The 21,650-nt window shown below is 46.0% G+C and overlaps 1 protein-coding gene across 1 annotated transcript in view; it reads right to left on the reverse strand.

Moving 5' to 3' along the window:
• Positions 1-21,650, reverse strand: part of TMEM132E (transmembrane protein 132E) — a 1,510,109-nt gene that overhangs the window by 174,915 nt on the left and 1,313,544 nt on the right. The window contains exon 6 of the mRNA XM_069614886.1: positions 1,015-1,158. Within this exon, the coding sequence (XP_069470987.1) occupies positions 1,015-1,158 (144 nt within the window). The remainder of the gene's footprint in view (positions 1-1,014; positions 1,159-21,650) is intronic.

Here is a 21,650-nt window from a genome sequence, read left to right on the forward strand (position 1 = left end):
GAGCAACTTTTTTCAGTTGTGAGATGCTCCAGCGTTTCGCAACTGAAACAAACAAGAACAAAAAAAAAAACATGGCTGCCATGGAACAGAAAACAAAGTCTGTCCTCCCTTTCCATTGTGACCATTGAAAATAGATTTTTTTCAAAATAAACAAATAAAATGCCTTTTATGGAATGGGAGAAGGGACTATACATAGGGCCTCATCATGAGTTGGGCGGTAACGCCGGCGCTAATAGCGCTGGCGCTATCTGCACTACTGCCAAACCCCCCCCGGCGCTACTAGCGCCGGATCACGGGTTTGGCGGTATTGGAAGTCCCCATTGAGCCCATTCGGGAATTTCCCGCCGGCAAATTTTCGGTGGATTTACCCCAGCTCAGAGCTGGGGAGAAATCCGCCGAAGCCCTGATTTGGCAGACCCTTAAAATCGGCAGTAATAGCGCTACTGCTGGATTTAAGGGTTACCGCCAAACTCGTGATGAGGCCCATAGTCCCTTGACCCGTCCCTTTCAATGGCGGCCATCAAAAAAATAGGAAAAAAAGAAAACAAAGAAAATGGGCGCCATGAAACGGGTGTAGGGACTACACATAGTCCCTTCTCCCTTTCCATGGCGGCCATTCGTTGGAGGCCGCAGCAGCGAACAGTGCCTTGTCGGCGATGTAAGGACCCGGCGAGGGCCAATGAGCTTGCTTGTGACATTGACCCTCACTGCGTACTTATAACATGTAATATTACTGTGGTTAGAAGTGGGTGAGACCTGGCATGAAATGTTATATAAAAATCTGACAGTATTTTCATAATACAAAAAAGAAAAATGAAGTACTCAGGTATAGATCTCTGATTGATCACTAACAGCAGATGATGCCATGAAAAAGCGAGGAACCTAAAAAGTGTTGGGCTTGTTCTGGAAAGCCCTTCCAGGCTGTTAACCATTCACTCCAGAAAGAGAAAGTCAATGTAAAGAGAAAGATTATTTCAGGACCACACATGTCTCAGTGGACTCGTCAGCATTCACCTTGATAATGTCTTCATTGGTGGACTTGCACTCCACCACAGCAGACACGTCCATGATTGTGCCAGTGCTCTCGATGGCGATTACCTTGACCGGGATGGCCACCGTTCTGCCAGTGAGGATGGCAGTGTTGATGATCTCTGTGTCCTGAAAAGTGGAAAGAAAAACAGGGTTCAGTGCTATGGTCTCCACAACATCACCAGAGGAGGAGCTTTTAGCTCTGTCATCTCTAGCATGATGGAAGGATGTTACATTCCTATTGAATGGGGAGAGAGGGGCACGAGAAGGGACATCATTGAGAGCGCTAAACACTTGTGCTGCATAAAGATTAGCACGTGTGATAGCCTTTCAGCGAGTTGTAATCCAGGCCAAAGAGTCAGAAGTCAAGTGGGCACTTTTCAGAAATGACAGCAATTCAATGGAAGCACTAGGGATGGTGATAGTCTTTTTTGATGCTCTAGCCCGACCTACCTAAAAAAATAGAATATTTTGGTTTAAATAGAAAAAAACATATAAACATTGTTTTACCAAAGATAAATTAAAAATACACAAATATCGTCAAACCTAAAATGTCGTCATTCACATTTAAAGACTGGATCCAAAGTAGCTATGCACTTCTTAAGAGCTGATCTTTTTCTTAACAATTACCATTTTCCAAATCATGTCTGAAAGCAGATGTCCGCAAGTCACATTCATTTAAAGACACAGCATCACGTGATTTTGCTTCGCAGGAATCAACCGATTTTGATAAAAATGTATATTGTTTCAGAACAATGTGGCAAAGTTACATGCCTTGTTTCGAGCACCTCCATTGGGGTAACTCAGTGGGCAGAGTGCCCCCACAAGAAGGTGGATGATGGGCAGAGGGGTCGCGTGGCGAGGATCTCCTGGTCACCCTCACCTTTCCCCCTCCAGGAGGCAAGGGTTCATCATCTGGACACAGACATTTCCCAAGGAATTATTTTTCAGAATTACCTAAGATTTGCCAACCCAGGGGGTCAGGGGGCCATGCCCCCACCTCGCAAGCAAGAAAACCCCAAACACCCAGGCTCCTGCTCGTGGCCAGCCAAATTTTACTGTTAAAATTCTTTTATTTCGGCAATGCCGTAAAAAGTTTGCACATTTAAAACAAGATAAAATGTACATTATACCTCATAAGAACTAGAAAATGCATACACAAGAATGTAAAAATGATGCACACAAAGCCCAAGCAGAGGCTAAATTCTTCATTAGATGAACTACACAGTGTGCATCCTTTGTTATTTTCAGCAGTCGACAGGCCGCAACAACAGCCCTCATTTGCCACTGAACAAATATCGGTCCAGCACAATTTGTTCAGCAGGAAGGAAAATGAGATTGACAATCCACCTCTGCAGGAAGGCCATGCTTCATAAGCACTTTCCTAGTGGAGTGAGTCTGCTGCGGCTCTGGTGCCTCGATAGTGCCTGCTCAAGCATGTGCAGGCAGGCAGTTGCATGATTCAATCCCAAGATGGCAGACAGATATGTAATAGATGGAGTCTAGCTTCAGTGCACTTTATTAGTGCTAGCTCTGGTAACAGCTGCAACAGTTTCTCACATCAAATCAATTGCAAATTAGAGTCAATAATAGAGGCACACCTGGAAACCCTGGACCCGACACCATGGGAGGTGAAGACCAGGGATTTCAGGGACGACCAGGTTTTGGCATTTTGAGCAAGAAACAATCAGAATTTGGAACGAGCTGGCATTGGGAGCGAGAGCTGTGAAGTGGGGGGTATAGGATGAGGGGAACGGGTAGTGGAGATGAGATGGGCAAAAAGGGAAATAACAGCGGGGGAAGCATGATAACAGCAGAGGTTGGGAGGAGAAGCATAGGTGGTGGAAGGTGAGCAGCAGAAGGAAAACAGGTTATTGAAGGAGGAGAGCAGCAAGAGTTGGAAGGAGAACAACAGGCGGTGAGAGAGAAAAAGCCAGAGGCAGCGGGGACACTGTAGGAGAAAAACCAGAAAGGATAGAAGTACTTAGAGGAGGAAGGCACGAGAGGACACACATAGCCAAAGGCAGGGTGCACAGATGAAGCACCGATCTGGAGGGGTGAGTCCATGGTGGGGTGGCAAGCATATGATGCGAAGTGCAGCACTGCAGGTCCAAAGGGTAGACCTCAGGACCTCACGGAGGAAGGGTGGCAAGACCCTCAAAGCTTTCTCTGTGGAAAGTGGGGCCAGGAGGCCGAAGTTGATTTCTGTGACCGTGGACAGGAAGCAACCGCTACACCTTGTGGGCGAAACACAGTGACTGCTACAAGGACTGGAGGTGGCGACTTGACAACAGCATAAGGAGAGGCGACACAGACTACCGTAGTGGAAGTCAAGGTTTCAAGGTACTGATTGCTGGTGCATTACCCCAAAACCCTTAGGAACTGTTGAAGAGCTTTTTTTAAGTCAACACCCCTGGTGGGAAAGACTTTGATGAACTTTGAGTACTGAAGCTACGGAGGAGATCCCTTTTCTTGTGTTGTGAATAGAGCCTATCAATACCCTTTTTCATGACTGGACTGATTGTGGATCTCACACGGCCATATCACAACAGTGTTACATAATTTAATAAAAATAAGTGACATGATTTCTAATTTATGTTAACAGAACATACACTTTAATATACACTAAGGAAAATTAACCCATGCTACTTCATTACAAAATGAAATAGTATAAATAGCATACAGTTTTGTTGTTTTCCATCTTTAAAGGTATTTTAGAAATGTGTGTGGCATATTTGCATGCCACAACGACACGGCACATGGTTTTCATTTTTTAATATGTCTTATTAGGATCCTTAACTGATTTCTTAGGCGAGGTCTTGCACTCAGGCTATTGTCTTCTGCTCGGCATCTGATTGTTACCAACACATTAAGGAGCAACTCCAGCCACATCGTGAACTCATAGGGCCTTTTTAGGACCGTTTGATGACTCCCGCGGAGCTGCCTCATATTGTCTTGCCCCCTAGTATCCTTCCAATAACATTGAAGCAGGGGTGTCAGAGGAAAACCAGCAAACAACAGAATTAAAAAGGCATATCGAGGAGCAGTGCCAGATTAAACCATGTGGAGAACCCTATGCAGGTGAAATGTTGGGGACCTCCCTCGCAAATTATCTCCTAATACGTTTTTAATTTTCTGCACCACTATATTTTGATCCGTTGCTTCAGGGCCCAAGGAGTGGGGCCCATATGCCGGCGCCTACTTGGCCTAATGGATAATCCGGCACTGGCGAGGTGCTTTTTCAAGGCATTTTGCCACAGGATCCAGGTGCATGCGTGTACATCATCACGATGAAAGCCACACTTTTAAGCTTTGCCGATATCAGGCAAAAGCTTTGGGAGCGGGTCACCCCCACACCATTCTAGACGAATAGAACAACACATCTTTGCATTTTGTTGATCCAGGAGACGGGTTATCTGGCAAGTATGATGTATGAATGCTGCAAAGAATGAGGAACTGAGTAGATACGAATATACACTAAGTCTCACCATTCCCAATATCATGCTACCTGTGTGATTATATATGAACATTAGGTACACAAAAGTGTGTCAGTTGAAACTCTGCTGGTGCCCCAAACTTATTGACCCCATTTTCCCTCGCCATTCCGCATTCGGAAATCTTCACCCACAACATGTACGCATTCATCTATTCATGTGGGCCTGCCGGAGCAGATGTCAAGTCCATCGCACAACCACACAGCAACTACATCTAGCACAATGCATGGTCTGGTCTGGATAGTGCCATCACTGTAAAGCATTTGTTTTAAAACAGGCTTTGCCTTCCTGGAATGTTCACTTACCGATAACTAAACAAAGTTAAGAAACACAGAAACCGATCACCACAACCATATGACCTCTGTGTCTTTGCCCTTCTGTGTTTGTTCATCTGCTGGCTGATCGCCATCCTACTCACAGCTCTCCTCTATGCAGCCAATTAAATGCGACCACCGAAAGTGTCGACTTTCTTATATTTCAACCCCCTTTTTGCACTATATATACCCGGGGGGAGACCTCCTGCAACCTCTGCTACATGCATTATATACTATACCCATGCCCCCACGTATGTATGGGGTGTAATGAGGGTCGACATTTTCAGTGGTCGCAGTTAATTGGTCACAGTAATGATATGATCCCAGGTCTGGTGACACCTAGGTGAAGATCACAATACTATACCTTTCGTACAAGGTTTAGGTGCTGAAATAACGGTTCCATGTAATAATGTTGCCACAAAAATCTCGCCATGCAAAAATAGCGCCGAAAAATGGCCGTTTTTTGTGGCGACATTATTGCATGGAACATGCGGGTGGCAACCCCGCAAAACCCCTACTTTTTTTTTTCTTTTTAATATTTTTTTTTTGCCACTGTCCCCATATATATGGTCACCCGTATAATATCGCCACAACCTTTTCCCGGCGATATTATTTATGGCGACCATATATATGGGGATAATATTACCTGATACCGAAATAACACTACAGAGGTGAAAAGCGGAGTTTAAATATTCCATGCCATAACATCAATGCATTTTAATTTCTGAGCTGTGCAGGCAGGGTTGCTCCTGCTGTTGGCAGGAGGACCCCAACAGGAGACGAGTTAGCTCTGTGAAGGCTTCATAAATGGAGAAGGAGTGAATTCTAAGGCCAAGGACTCGGGTTCACACTTTTATGGCAGGTAGATCATTCCGCGAAAGAATATGCTCAATTGAGCAGATATTCGTATAGTTGTGCCCAGCGATGGTAGACGCAGAGGGTGTCGCTCGTATACTTAGAGGCAGGGCCAACCTTAGGCCACAGCCACCCTGGCGACCGTCATCCCCTGCCACGCTAGCTCGGGGGAGTCTTTCAAGGGCTCTGTGAGGTGGCACGGCAGGCGCCCCATTTAAATGAAATGTGCCCCGCTCTTGTGCTGGCCCTGGGCTTTCCAACACAGGGGTGGGGCACACTTAAGAACACTAGGGAGCGGGGAGTTACAGAACAATACCCCCACCCCCTCCTCGTCGGCATTGACAAGGGGGGGTGGGGTTATAACATTTATGTTTCCACGTTTTTGTTTCACTGCGGGGCACTGCTGCTGCTAGCCCAGCCCTGCTTAGAGGTGCACTGGCAGAGTGGGGAAGAGGGCGCAAATTAAACAGTGGGTGCAACTGATCGGACTAACGTGAATACGAAAACAGGAATGTCATATGTTGCAGCGCATCAGGCCCATTGTGTCCGCCTCCTCATTTTCAGGGTTATTCTTTACAGGACAAACGATGGTCTGTGCTTCAGAGTACTTCGCTTTGTTTTCCAATAAAACCACTTGTTGAACTTTTGACAGAAGAGCTGTGTGCTGAGACCCAAAGGGCCACGCTCCTGTCCTGTGCTATGAATGAAACTGCATCCCGGGAACCAAGCTCAGCCTTTATGGGAAAGCAGAGTCAGTTCGAGCGGCTGCGCTATCCCGGAAGAGCGCAGGCGCGGGGGCTGGGTCAGCCGTGGCATCTTTCATAAGCATATCTGCACCCAGGGACAGTTCCTAAAGTCTGCAGCCAGCAGATATTAGTGCCCTGCCGGCTGCAGCGGCCATTCTTCATCTGCGGGGCGTGACCATGAAGACGCATCGTCTGCCATGCTTGCTAGCAGGAAAGGCTTGGCGCTGGGAAGAGGGGTGCGGGCGAACCACGCTATGGCAAGAGAGGAAGACGACGGTAAAGAGAAGGGAGGCAGACACGAATCGGCGAGACGGGAGAGGGGGAAAAGAAGGAAAGAGCGGGACAGGAAAGGAAGGGAAAGACTAGAGGGGGCAGGCAGCAGAGACAGAATAAAATAGGGAAGAAAAACTAGAGTGCAGAAAGCATTAGAAGGCAGGAAGAGCGAGCAATAGAAGCGGGCACAGCAGGGGTAAAGATGGAAAGGAGGTGTTAAGTGTGGAAACTGTGAAGTTGAAATAAGAGAGAAACTATGCATAAGAGAGAGGGCAATGGCAGGCGGACAGAGGAGAGGTAAGGAGGAGACGAAGGATGATAAAACAGTGGCAGAGGATGGCGGGAAGTAGAAAAGAAGCAGCACGAAGGAGAGGCGAGAGGTGAATGGGCTGGAATCAGAAAGATGTGCAAAGCAAATTGCGGGGCAGAGAAGGAAAGGCTGTATAAGAGGGGGAGTGATCACTAAAGGGGGTAGGCAGACATGTAGAAGGGCGAACAGAAGCCATGGCAACAAGCAAAGGTGGAAAGGGAGAGAAACCAGGAGAGGAGACCTGCGTGGACTGAAGGAAAGGGCAGAGAGCACGAAGGGAAAGGGGTTCAGAAGCTAAGAGTAAACTCAAGACCAGAAACAAAACAAGAAAAAAGGGAGGTGAGGACATTTTGCTCACTGTTAAGTATCATTTACTTTGAGGACGAAGTGGTTGGGAACTGGAGGGTTTGACGTTCCTCTACTTCGGGAAAATCCCTATGGTTCACTTACGTTTTTTCACTGGGAGCACCGTTCCTTGATGGCAGAAACATGACACTTTTGATTTGTACTCCCCCCGCCTTACTGGACATTCCATTCTGGGCCCTTCTAGGTATGCTCCAGTGTCCCGCTGGAGCTATCTTGTAGACACTCATCTGCTTTTCTTTTTTTCAGTAGCCTGCTTGCGACATAGTGCCCATTCATGAGCCACCAATTAGCCCAGCACCAGTAGAGTTCACAGCTTCCCTTTTTGCATTTAAGCACAATTAATGTGAAATTGCTGCATGCACAGCTGTGCGTGCAGGTAATGGGTGGGTGGAGGGGTGTCTCTGTCCTCTGAATTGCCCCTAAGAAGTGAGATGGTAAGTGATTAGAAAGGGGGGGGGGTACGTAAAGGTGCATGCTTTGGGGTTCAATGACAGAGAGTAATGGTGGACATTAAAGATGCATTTCCCTTCCCTGTGTTTAGGTCAGGCTTGATAGTACAGTGTAAAACACCGTGTTGGGGATTGCAGTGGAGGAAAAGCAGAACCCAGGTATCGGATTACATTTCGGGAAGGGAAGGTGAGGGATGGTTTGGGGAAGGAGGAAGGGCAGAGAGGAAAATAGTTCCACAAATTAGTTTGTACACTTTGACCCCTGCATTTATTCCTAGTTCTGGAGCTCCTGCGCATTACAAATATCTGGGAACATGAAGCCTAGGGGCGAAATGACCACCTGCTGTGTTCACATCTGTAGAAAGGTCGAGCTCAGCCACCTATACAGCTGCGCCCCAAAGAGGCTCCTTGCCCTGCCCAAAGCCAAGAATGGACACCAGTCAGGAACGTGGCAGGGATATAAGGTGTGGCTCCAATAATCTGATATGCTTATGGGCTGAAAGCCCCAGAGTAATATTGGGTAACTGAATTGTTGTAAAGAAAGTCTAACACCCTCATTACGAGTTTGCCAGTCCGGAAATAAGGTGGACCGGCCAACTCCAAGTCTGCCGGTAGGGGCTGTGATCCACCAGCAGGCCTGACCTTCCGGTAGATCAGGCCCCTACCGGCAGACAATTGCCCCAATCACCGGTACCGGTATCACCAGTGCTTGTGAGTGCTGCATCATCATCCTAGGGACTCCATGGGAATAGGGATTTCCGGCGTCTCCGTCACCCGTAATATTTCAATAACACCGAGATATCGGGCGGCGCAGACAGCACAGCTGTTCCCTGGTATCTCGCCGGAACTACAGGCGGGATACTGGGGAACTAGTAAGGAGCCCCTAAATCTTCTATATTCCCACTTCTATATTCCCATTAGCTATGGACAGATTTCAATGATAATGGAGGGTGAGAGGAAATTAGGATAAACTACAATATTATATCAATAACCACTTGCCCAATATTAATCTTTATAGAATGCATGTGACTGTTGTTGGAGTCCCTCACCTGTCACTTACAGTGATGGTTGGGGTAGGGAAGAGGACTGGGTGCCACTGCCTAGGCCAACCCCACCAATGTCCTGGCCAGGAGAGGGGTCTAGCCACTTGACAATCACAATCACAATATGGAGCTGCCTCTTTAAGGGACCTTGACAAGGTAGAATCATTCCGCTACCCGGGGAGACAACCTGAAATCCCAAGTCAGCAGGACGATAGAGGCAATGTGGGAATCAGAGATATATTTTTCAGACCGAGAAAAAGTTCCAACTGAATGTGTGTTCGATCTCACAGAGGAGACAAGGAACATAAGTGTGAACATGGCGTTCCTTGGAGATGGGGCAAGATCCCTATTTAGGGGGAGAGGTTAAGCTAAAGGGTGTGAGTTTAAGAGGAAGAGTGCATTCAGGTGAGACACACATGGGGCAGTAGCAGTGCTTGTAGAAGGTATTGCAATTAGGGAGCCACCCGGGTGTCTCCTCTTTAGGCACATGGGGGGATTAGCAATGCTTGCAGAAGGTATCACAATTAGGGAGCCACCCCGGGTGTCTCCTCTTTAGGCACATGTTGGGGGGAGGGATTAGCAATGCTTGCTGAAAGTATTGCAGTAAGGATCGATTCTGGGTGTCTCCTTTGTAGGCACATGAGCATTATTAGCAATGCTTGCATAATCTGTTACAATTAGGGAGCCACCCGGGGTATCTCCTCTTTAGGCACATGGGGCGGGAGTTAGCAATGCTTGTAGAAGGTATCACAATTAGGCAGCCACCCCGGGTATCTCCTCGGTAGGCACATGGGGGGGGGGATTAGCAATGCTTGCAGAAGGTATCACAATTAGGGAGCTACCTGGGTGCTTCCTCTTTAGGCACATGGTGGGGGGGATTATCAAAGTTTGCAGAAGGTATCACAATTAGGGAGCCACCCGGGTGCCACCTCTTTAGCCACATGGGTGGGGGAGGGGGCTAGCAATGCAGTAAGGGAGTGACTCTTGGTGTCTGCTTTGTAGGCGCATGAGGGTTATAAGCAATGCTTGGAGAATCTATCACAATTAGGGAGCCGCCCGGGGTGTCTCCTCTGTAGGCATGGGGCGGGAGTTAGCAATGCTTATAGAAGGTAATAATTAGGGAGCTACCCCCGGTATCTCCTTGGTAGGCACATGGTGGGGATTAGCAATGATTTCAGTAGATATCACAATTAGGGAGCCACCCGGGTGTCTCCTCTTTAGGCACATGGGGGGATTAGCAATGCTTGCAGAAGGTAATAATAAGGGTGCTGCCGGGGTGTCTCCTCGGTAGGCACATGGGGGGATTAGCAATGCTTGCAGAAGGTGTTAATTAGGGAGCTACCCTGGGTGTCTCCTCTGTAGGCACAGATGGGGAATTAGCAATGCTTGCAGAAGGTAGTATAATTAGGGAGCCTCCCAGAGTGTCTCCACTGTAGATACAGGAGGGGTATTAGCAATGCCTGCAGTAGATATCACAATTAGGTAGTCTCCCCCGGTGGTGTCTCCTCTTTAGGCACAATGGCGGGGATTAGCAATGCTTGCAGAAGGTATTGCAATAAGGGAGCGACTCTGGGAGTCTCCTTTGCAGGCACATGTGGGGTATTAGCAATGCTTGCAGAATGTGTTACATTTAGGGAGCAATGTCGGGTGTCTCCTCTGTAGGCACGGGTGGGTGTTAGTAATGCTTGCAGATGGAATTACAATAAGGGAGCCACTCTAGGTGTCTCCTATTTAGGCACCAGAGATAGTGGGCATGGGGGCTGGGGTACTAGCATTGCTTGCAGAAGGTATTATAATTATGGAGCCACCCAGGGTGTCTCCTCTGTAGGTACATGAGAGGTATTAACATTACTTGCAGAAGGTATTATAATTAGGGAGCCACCCAGGGGGTCTCCTCTCTAGGAAGAGCTTGGGGTATAAGCAGTGCCTGCAGAAGATATTACAATAAGGAAGTCACTCTGGGTGTCTCCACTATAGAGACAGGAAGGATATTGGCAATACTTGCAAAAGGTATTACAATTAGGGAGCCACTCTGGGTGTTTCTTCTGTAGATACAGGAGGGGTATTAGCAATGCTTCCAGAAGGTATTACAATTATGGAGCCACCCTGTGTCTCCTCAGTAGGTACAAAAGCGATATTAACATTGCTTGCAGAAGGTCTTACGATTAGGGAGCCACTCTGGGTGTCTCCACTATAGAGACAGGAAGGATATTGGCAATACGTGCAGAAGGTATTACAATTAGGGAGCTACTCCGGGTGTTTCTTCTGTAGATACAGGAGGGGTATTAGCAATGCTTTCAAAAGGTATTACAATTATGTCTCCACCCAGGGTGTCTCCTCAGTAGGTACAAAAGTGATATTAACATTGCTTGCAGAAGGTATTACAATTAGGCAGCCACTCCGGGTGTTTCCTCTGTAGATACAGGAGCAGTATTAGCAATGCTTGCAGAAGATATTACAATGATGTCGCCACTCTGGGTGTTTCCTATGTAGATACATGAGGGGTATTAACAATGCCTGCAGAAGGTATTATTGAGCCACCCAGGTGTTTACTCTGTAGCCACAGGAGGTGTATTAGCAGTGCCTACAGAAGGTATTACAATTAGGGAGCAATTCTGGATGTTTCCTCTGTAGTTACAGGAGGGGTATTAGCAGTGCCTGCAGAAGGTATTACACTAATGGAGCCACCCAGAGTATCTTCTCTGTAGGTACAGGAGAAGTATTAACATTGCTTGCAGAAGGTATTACAATTAGACAGCCACACCGGGTGTTTCCTCTGTAGATACAGGAGGGGTATTAGCAGTGCCTGCAGATGGTATTATGGAGCCACCCGGGTGTTTCCTCTGTAGGGACAGGAGGTATATTAGCAGTGCCATCAGAAGGTATTACAATTAGGGAGCAATTCTGGATGTTTCCTCTGTAGATACAGGAGGATTACTAGCAATCAGTGCAGAAGGTATTCCTATTATGGAGACACCCAGGGCATCTCCTCTGTAGGAACCGGAGGGGGTATTAGCATTGCTTGCAGAATGTATTGCAATTAGGGAGCACAGGGTGTCTTCTCTGTAGGCATAGGATTGGTATTTTGTAAAACTTGTAGAAGGTATTACAATTAAGGAGCTACTATGGGTGATTATGCTGGGGTGGGACCTCTTTATGATGAGTGGAGGTCACTTAATGAAGATAGGCCCTACTGGGATATATAAAGAGTTGATCAGAGTAGCTGGGAACCAAAGTGCTAGCTGGGGCTTATTTTAATCAGAAGGGATCATAATCAAAATCTCCATAATCTCACAAACTCTTAGTCGTGCCACTAACCCAACATTAGCTAAGGGCAGGGGGAAGCAAAGGAGAATTGCAGCTATGTCTATAATGCATTTGCTTTCATAGCCAATGTGCCAGCTAGGGTGTCTCAGGTTAAAGGGAAATCACGTATGTTTGAAGTGCTCTGCTGATCCACAAACAACAGTATATTCATTTTCTTTTTATTTGATGCAAAGTGTTTACCTGTTTCTCTCAGGTGTTCAATATACATGTTCACCACCAATGTTTCTCTGCTCACTGGTATACTAATTATGAGGTAGTTTGATTGTCTATATGTTCTCTGTGATGAATGAATATAAAGGTGCCTAAGTGCATAACTGTGAAAGCATGTGGTGGCTACTATTGTGTCTGTTTTTTATTTGTATTTCGCCTAGAGTACATGCCTGTCTAGAATAACAAGTCTGCAGATGTATATCTAGGACCCCAGGCTATAAACTGCGGCAAAAGAGAAGTGTCAGGATTTATCCTACGGCAATCAGCACGCAGAAGGTTAGTGTGTGTTTCCTCCGTGCACTGAGAAGGATATAGAGATATGACCGGCTGGATGGTAAATCTGGGAGCCGGTGCCCTTCAGACATCTTAGGAAGGAGAAACTGGAGGTGCAAGGTATGTCGTATTCAGGAGTAAGACCCCCTACATTATTTTCAGAAAGTGAAGACCAGAGACAAATCTACCCACAAATAAACAATTGCCAAGACTGAAAACCCATCAAATAGATTAAAAAAAATAAGTACAAATATTGTTTAACTGTACTTCTGTAGACACGCTTTCACTTCATTGAGTATTTCACACAATTTAAGGTCAAAACCCAGTGGTCGAAGTGTACAAAAAAGAAGTAGTAGAACTGTGTCCTGCTGGTCTGCCCTCTCTCTTCACAAAGCCCATCACCACGCCACTCCCACGCGCATCACAAACCCCCAAACAAACACGCCTGCTGTTTAAGGGAACGTTCAGTGCAAGTTGCAACTTCTTCCTACACTTTTATTTTGAAACAAAACCATTCAGGAATGGTTTTATTTTAAAATGTAAGTACAGGAATGGTAAAACTTAATTTAAAAAAGTAGAGGAGCACCGCTCCGAACCGCTCCTGCCCACTTCGACCACTGTCAAAACCATTTCGCTCCTTCCAAATATTAAAGGATCACGCATCTTGAATAGCACACAAAGGTAGCAGGACTAACATGGCAGAAGATGAGAGAGCTTGGCTGCTGTGCATTGCATTAGAGCCCAACACGAAAAGGAGGAGAAGCAGAGTCGAGTGGTCCAACCAAGAAGAGAGGAAAAGGCAAAACAGAACCAATTGGCTCAATTCGCCGGCTCTGATTACTGAGCCACTTTCACCCACTCGCCCTTGCGGGTAGCGGTGCAGCCATCTGCATAGGGATCCACTGCTTGGCGCCGGTGACCAAGGGTAACGTCAGTCAGCGGGAAGAGAGAAATTGCCTCTTCAGCCATAATGAAAGTACTTGGAAGACGTCGGCTGGCAAGCCGGGACGGCATCCGTTGCTATTACTTGTAGGGTTGGGTGAGCTGCGGCAGTGAAGGAGAGTGTTGAGTGGCAGGAGGATTTGCTTTACCCAGGAGCCTCGTCTGGTGATGTAAGTCTTACTGAACTTATGATTAGTAAAGTTCCATTAATCGCTAAAAAACAACAATATACGAATCGCATCCACCTATATCATCAACATTCCTTTAACATACAAGTCCCAATATCCTTACATGTTTTCGTCGATAATTTACCAGCATTCCAGGATAGAAGTAAATATGGCGGCAGTGGAACAATGTATGCAAAATGCAAATTCTTCTAACAATAAACATATATATTCCAATACAGAGGTCCCAATATAAAAACTGCATTGTGTGTTCATTTATCATGGGTAGGTTGAGTCATATTTGAAAATTGTAGTGGGTTTTGGGGTGTTCCTTGAAGGAAAGTCCTGGAGTGGGTGTGCGGCCACATGATTAGCATACCCGTCATAATCCTGATATGAGAAAGCCGTCTTTTCTGCACTGCATTCAACGTTGGCTGGTGGTGACCTTGAGTTGAATAGCACGAAGTGGAGGTAGTGGGCAGATGAATTTATCTGAAGATCCCAAGAGTGCGGTGTGGGATAGTCGGGCCGGCAGAGGGTTTCCTTATAGTGTACAATGTGAGATGGTGGGTGGCAAGAACATCTCCTAACAGGGTGCAATGTGGGGTTGTTGGACCGTGGAACGGCTCGTAGAGTGCTGTGCAGGGTGGTACAGCTTGTGGAAGATTTTCACATAGGGTGCAGTGTTGGAGGGTGGACTTGGGAACATACTTCGCAAAGAGTGCACTGTGTGATGGAAGGACGTGGAAACAACGTTTTGCATAGGGCATGCGTGGTGATGGTACTGGAGCGAGGTTCCGTCACAGAAACCAGTGTAGCTGTCAGAAGTTCACTCAAGGTATTCCCTTAGATTGAGCTTCCCCTCAATCCGGCAAGCCCAGGTCTGAATTTGTATTCAGGTCACTGGATTGAATGAAAACACGGGAAGAATACTGTGAAGGTTCTCCTCCAGGCTGTAAGGGGAAAAACGGGAATAGGCTATCCCTAAAAAGCAGAAACAGCTGTGATCTGGAGTTCCCTCTCCAACCAACCAACCGCAATGCACGCGCTAGGTTCCCAGGTGCCTTGTAGTATGATCATTTTTATCAGGTGTACCCATGTAGATGTGTGCCCGCTTGCTTCTCATTGAGGGCGACCAGGCAGCCACTTGTAAGAGAGACTGGAAAGCACAGTCTGCGTAGGCCAGAAACAAAGTTCCAATTCCAAAAGATGGAGCACTGTGATCCAGCCTCCCAAAAGAAAGAAAAAGAAATTGGAAGTAGAATCAGTTTGCCAGGTTCAAGGAATATCCAACACAATCCAGTGTCCAAAGCAGGGAAAACAACCACGGGATGTGTATCAGTTGCCAATCCCAAGGGAAATCCACAAAACAGTTCAGAATCCAAGGCAGGGTTTCGAAACCAAGAAGTAACACCAGTTCACCAAATCCAACAGGATCTACGTGATTACTGCGCATCGGAAAACTGCGCATCTAAAAAGATTGATTTGCCAAACCCTGTTGCGCAGCGATCATGTAGATCACTCTCCACCATCCCCCTACAGCCCCCCACACTTACCTTTTTCGGTGGCACAGACAGAAGTGTGCCACCGACTCTCCTGTACCGCTGCGGCACCAGTTCCCTCCCTCTAACATCAGTGCATGAACAGCAGTTTTCTTTTTTCTTTTCTTTACTGTCCCCCGCTGCCAATGTCATTGAAGCAGGGGACAACCCCGCAACCCTAAAGACCATAATACTGAACAAGGGGAGCAGGGACACAGCCGCAACCCTCGAAGCCCATAATCCTGAACAAAGGGAGCAGGCCCCCCCGCGCTTCCCCCTGTTCGGCGTTATGGGCTTCACATTTTTGGTCAATGCCGAATGAGCAGTAAACGTGCATTAATCTTTTTTTCTGACCTTTTGGGGTAAAGCCATTCAATAAGGGGAAATGGCAGCTAAGTTGAAAATGCCACAGTCAGAACGCAAATAGGGCGAAATGTGCGTATGTGAAGCCAGGGAGACAACTACTCATGATCCGATGACAAGTCAAAGATCAGAAGCCAGCATGACTAACAGTCTAGGGAGAAAGAACGCTGCTGCAAATGCCAAAGCAAGTTGAGAAGCCAGATGTCCATAGAGGAGACCGTATTTACATTTGCATTAGGAAGTGCTGCAGCGTGTTTACATCAGCCATGCGTCACTTGGTGTAGACTGCTGTGCGGCCCTCTTGGAGATGTACGTCTCCATGGTAAGCACCAGGGCTAGTGCCCCCTGGGTAGCAGCAGTCATGGAATCTGAGCTGTGACAGTAGCACAATGGTACAGATGAAAGTCCCATTCACTCTGTGTCCTGTGGGATGGTGCGACTTAAAAAAGATAACCTCAAAGAGTGTGTTGTGAAATTGTGGAACTGTGTTAGTATTGTAGAGGCGATTGTGCCATCCTTGACACCAGCAGTTGTGACCATAGCACAGCAAATATTCGAAAGAAGGTACCCTCTGAAAAAACCTTTTCAATGTATTCCCAAAGAGACAACAATCTGAGGGAGGAACTCCCAGAAGGAATATGAAAACAAGAGAAAGAAGAGTTGGTGACGTCACAAGAGATGAACGTGATGGCCTGAGAAGACTGGCTGAAGAGGATGCATGGACCTTATATAAACTGATGACGAAGAAAAGAATCAGGTAAACTTTCATATGCTAAAAGAAGATTGCACGTGTGTGACGCACTGCAGAAAATGCAAGCCATTCAATAACTGTACGGATGCAGCAACGCAAGTAGATTAAGTAATATTAGAAGCTCGCTATATGTAGTGAATATACTGCAGCCAGAGCCGCCGCTGTAAAGAAGCTGGACATCGTTGTCATAGTAAGCCTAGACCCATGTAGAAGAAAAACAGAAAAACTGTGTCGCAGCAAGAATTAGCTGAGATCATGGATACAAATGGCAAGGCTGTTTGGCCAGGTATCAAAGTCAAAGCAGCCAAGCCGGGTTATCTATTCTTGAAGGCAGAGAGCGTGACAAGCTGAATCATCCCTTGTTAAGGGGTAAAGACAGAACATTATGTTTTATTCATTTAAGTCATTTAAATGCTGCAAAATGGTCCAATTCACGGACTCCTGTCACGAGAGCCAAGAATGGAAATAGAGTTGAGCTTGGAGTTCTCGAACAGTGATAGTGTGTGCTCGCACTCCCTTATATTCTCACAGACAAGAATACTTTGCAAGGCCAAGGTCAAATGCAATCTTCATTGCAGTAGGCATGGGTGATGAGAGAAGTTGGGCTAATTGGGAGGGCTGGTGAAGTCAAGTCCTCCTGGCACCTGGTTATGAGCTTACATGCTGCTAAGCGTACCAAATGTTCCAGACATGATACAAGTGTGCCAACCAATTGTAGAGGTCCGTATAATGAAGGTCCTTATAATTTGAGAGCCAATGATATATTGTGTAATTAATAGTGTTGAACATGACACGTTTTAGAGGTAGGCATAAGACGTCCACCTGACAGTAGATATCCAACCACAATCCCACCCTGTACAGAAAGTATTCTTAGATGTTCCCCTTTAGCCTATCACAACTCTTTGTAGGTTTTTCTCATTTGCCACGTAGTATGACATCACATATGATGAATCTTTAGTATATAAATGTGTTTTTACGTGGGATAAACTGAGAGCTTGAGCGAACGTCCGTTGATGTCCGTTGTAACTCTGTGTTTTAGACAATTGAAAATAAAACAACAAACTTTGCAATCTTCCTGAGTTAGTTTGATTATTTCGTGTCACAGTTATTCTGCAACCCCATCCATTGCATGCACGTTACCCAAAGGGCTCTATGCTCAGTATCCCCTCACAGTGTGCACTTTGAGCACTGTGACAGAGCCACAACACACACTGATGTGTGCCAAGTATATCTAATGGCAGCTGCCTTCACTAGATGTTTTTATTTTTCCCCATGTGGTTTTTCACCAAAAGCAAACGCTTTGGTAGTAGTGGTTGCATTATATTTTATGATTGGCAGACATTTGTAACTGGCTATTGGCAAATTATTGTTGTGATAGAAACTGGGTATCTTTACTGACTTCAGTGGCTACAAGCAACCAGAAGAACAATGTCAATGTAAGAATGTATGTCATTTTCCCTCCCATTAACCAGTTCAAGAATCCCTATTTTTCCACCATGAAATGTGTGTTTGAACTTTATGAATCATGAGGCATGTATTTTCCAAAAGAAATTACACACTTGCACTTAGCAAGTGACACAAAGGCCATTATTCAAAAATCTAAAAAGGAAATGTAAGCCAATGCGGTATGTTGCTAAAGCCTTATCAGGACCTCATTTGTGTTCTGCTGTGTTGAGAGCAATGCCACTAACATTTCAAAACAAGCTTGATTCGGATATTTTACAAAATATACATCGACCATCATCATAAAATGTAGACCATAAAACAATTCAGCACATTAAACATTAAAAAAAAATTAAAAGGAAGAACAAATGGATAGGGAACTTGATCGTTTTGTCGGATTCATTAAGGGCTCTCAATCTCTTTAGCCAGGCCCTTTGCAAATACTTAGTCACATTCTGAATCTCAAGAGGATTATTACTTTGAATGCAGAAATAAAGTGCATCCACAGCCCTGCGGATATCGTGCAGTCTGAACATGGGCAATGGGTTCTGTGATCTTAATACAGCATTGTCAGGGCATAACAACAAAAAGTGAGAAATCGACTCCACCAAACCCCGCACATTAAGCAAGCAGGGGGAGTTTGTGGCGACCAGTATATGCGTTTTCAGGATACCAGCTCTCAGATTCAAAAAAGAGAACGTGCATACAGTGGTTGTACTGTGTCCAAGTATGGTTCGAAACCAAAACCCTCCTTGCAGCCCAAATATTGCTGGCCGCATGAGAGTTTTAGACAAGAAGTTACCATTGACTTCCTGCTCTCCTTTACACTTGCTTCCTTAATCAGGCCCGGACACCCCTTGGCCATAGAGAATGGCCATTCCCAAATGTCAGTGTCATGGGAGCTTCACAGCCTGTCTTGGGCACTTGAGAAAAAGCACCAAGGCTAGATAGCCATCGGTCAGGGACGCCCACTCACCACCTACATGGCAGAGTCCTGGGCACTTGTCATTTGGGAACTCTCTGGGTAGGATCTATGATGCTACATCATGATTGCAGAAGGGATTCTCTCACTATTGAAATCACATTGTATGATGTAATATTTCCAGCCATAGTAGTTGTGTATTATTAGATACCTACCTGTGTGTTGCCCTCCCTTTGCTCCATAAAATGGACATTCTTGTTGTTGAACCTGTATGACCTTGACACCTCATTAGATGGTCTAGTTTATTTGGATGTTTCAAATAGTGCTGACATGCTGCAGTGCTAGAACCACCAAATTCCTGAAGGTAGACGTGGGAGTAATTCTCTTCTTTTGGTCATCTATTTTTGAGGAGACCCTGCTGAATGTACACTCTATAGAGGCCGGGTCCAGACCCTCCTTTTGGCAAATGTGCCTGTCTTAAGAGGCCTTCCAGAATCTGCAAATGCTGTGCCGTCCCTTGGGAGCCACTTGGATATGGGAGAGCCTCAATGCATAGAGGCTTAAACACAAAGTGCCTGCCCATACCTTCATTTGTATTCTGAATATCTTGGTTGTGCCTGGAGAGATTTTTCCTCAATTTAAGATGCTGCCCATAGCATGCCTTGGCAGGATCCAGCCACATTTGATGTAGTTCTTGTGTTGAAGAAAACATTGCTGTTTGATTGGTGGCCAGCAGCTGAAGGTTGGGCCAGCATCACAGTTTCCCTCACCAACCGGAGAACCGCAATATAATCGATTTGATTGAAAGCGTTTGTTTTTAGAGCTGGAGAAGTGCGCTTGCTGGGGAGACTTGTTCAGCCCTGTGTTCAGCCCTGTAGACAGCCCATGTTCTGTGCTTCTATTTGAGAACAATGCTTTGGATCCAATAACTGAGGTGTTCGTGTAATGCAGCAAAGGCCTTGCGAGCGCAAAGGTGATTGCCTGACTTCACCACTGATTTTGCTGTGTGTGTGCTGGACTTTGATAAACTCGTCTTGACACAAGACCAAGCCGAAGGTATGGGGCGGCCTACAAACTAACAGAGATTGACGTTAAGATATTTAGTCCCCAGCCTGGTTAGAAACTGGTTAGAGAGGGATCATTGCTAGATCTTCCCAAGATATTCCCAACCACTTGCTTGAGTGAAGCCCAGGAATGATATATTCATGCATTCTGTACTAAACCCATATTAGCCATTGTTTTAAGAATATTAACAGCTTTCCAAGTGTTGCCTTGATTAACCATAATTCTGCTCTAAGCATATAGATCTGGTACATTTCTGTAAATAAATTGTGACTTTTTTCATTCATAATGCGCTAAACCCTGTTGACCTGTGTATACCTCATGCATCGGCTATGCTGTTACCGTATAAACAGAGCCCACCCATCCGCCTTCGATGGGTACGATCGTTCAGCCCATGCCTGTCCTATGCCTAGAAGCGGCTTGCGACTTGGCAGCAGGTTGATGAAGATTAAGGAGTCCCAGAGATCTGTGAGGTTTACAGGCCAACTCCCAGTCTCACAGTGTGTTGATTTGAGATTTGGCATCATTAATACAACTTTTAATACACAAAAAATAAAATACAACCGAGAGTGCCTTTACTGTGTGTTAATGACCGTGCTGTTTTCCGCAATACCTGTCAAGGAGATGACTTAAATGTGTCACAGACTGGGTCACTGAAGGGTGCTGGAATGGATTAATTTACATTGAATGGGTGCAAACTACAACATTCAACCCACCTCTGGGTTTTTACCCCCAAAGTAGATATTCCACGTAGTGGACCTTGCAATTTCGTGATCATTTTTGAGATGTAGTGAAAACAAAATATGCACAACGAGTGGGTACGGGATAACCGCGTTCTGCACTCATTTTCAGAAAAAACATAAATAACTCATGCAATTGATGATTGCGGGTGGCATTTGCAATGAATTCCAAAGGAATCCGCCTCATTTGACAAGGCGTACTTTGGATCCCTTTGGAATCCATTGATTTACTTACAAAAAGACATGCCGGATTTGGCTGGCACATCTAGAAAGCGGGTGCAGGTGTTTGGGCCGTCCAGCTCCCCAAATCCACCCGCTGCATCTGGGGGTTGAGGGGGAACAGCAGATACGAGAAAGTGGTCGTAAAAGTTGAAGGCCACGTTTACCGGCACTTTTTCCAATCCTCGTGTCTTGCAGAATGACCCACTTAATGTTCTCATTTGCATAGTGTTAGTAAGCACAGAAGTAACAGGAAAAGACAGTGCTGCAAATGAGAAAGACCAGAATTTTCAGCACCAGGGAGAGCGCCGAGCGGCCTGAAAACACAAACTAGACTTCCTTTGATCATAATGAAACCGAACAGAAACCGCTCTCAAAAATGCTGCACGATGCACAGCGCACTTGCAGCCATTCGTGCTCACAACCGGAAGCTGTGGGTTTGCACATTTCTATTGGGAAAAAAGGAGGCACTTAAAAGGTCTGGAGACGCCAAGAAAATCCTCAGAACAATGGCCTTTTCTCTCTGAAGGCGAAAACTGCCACGGTCAGACCCCTCAAAGGGGGTCATTTTATACGAAGTGGTAAATTACTTGCAGGGGACCACCATCATTAGAGCGTATGCTGTTTCGGCACCGCCATAGAATTTCCACATTTGCAAAAGAGAGTGCAAAAGCAAAGCGTAAAAACAGGCAAAATCACCTTAAGGCCCAGCATTTTTCACGCTGCAGAAAGCGAAAATGTGGGCTGCCATTTATGTTTGGCACATGCAACTGGATTCCTTTGAATCTGTCTGCTTTTAGCGTGTTACATGTGC

This window comes from Ambystoma mexicanum, chromosome 9 (genome assembly GCF_040938575.1).
Source record: "Ambystoma mexicanum isolate Mex_15411 chromosome 9, UKY_AmexF1_1, whole genome shotgun sequence".
NCBI lineage: Eukaryota > Metazoa > Chordata > Amphibia > Caudata > Ambystomatidae > Ambystoma > Ambystoma mexicanum.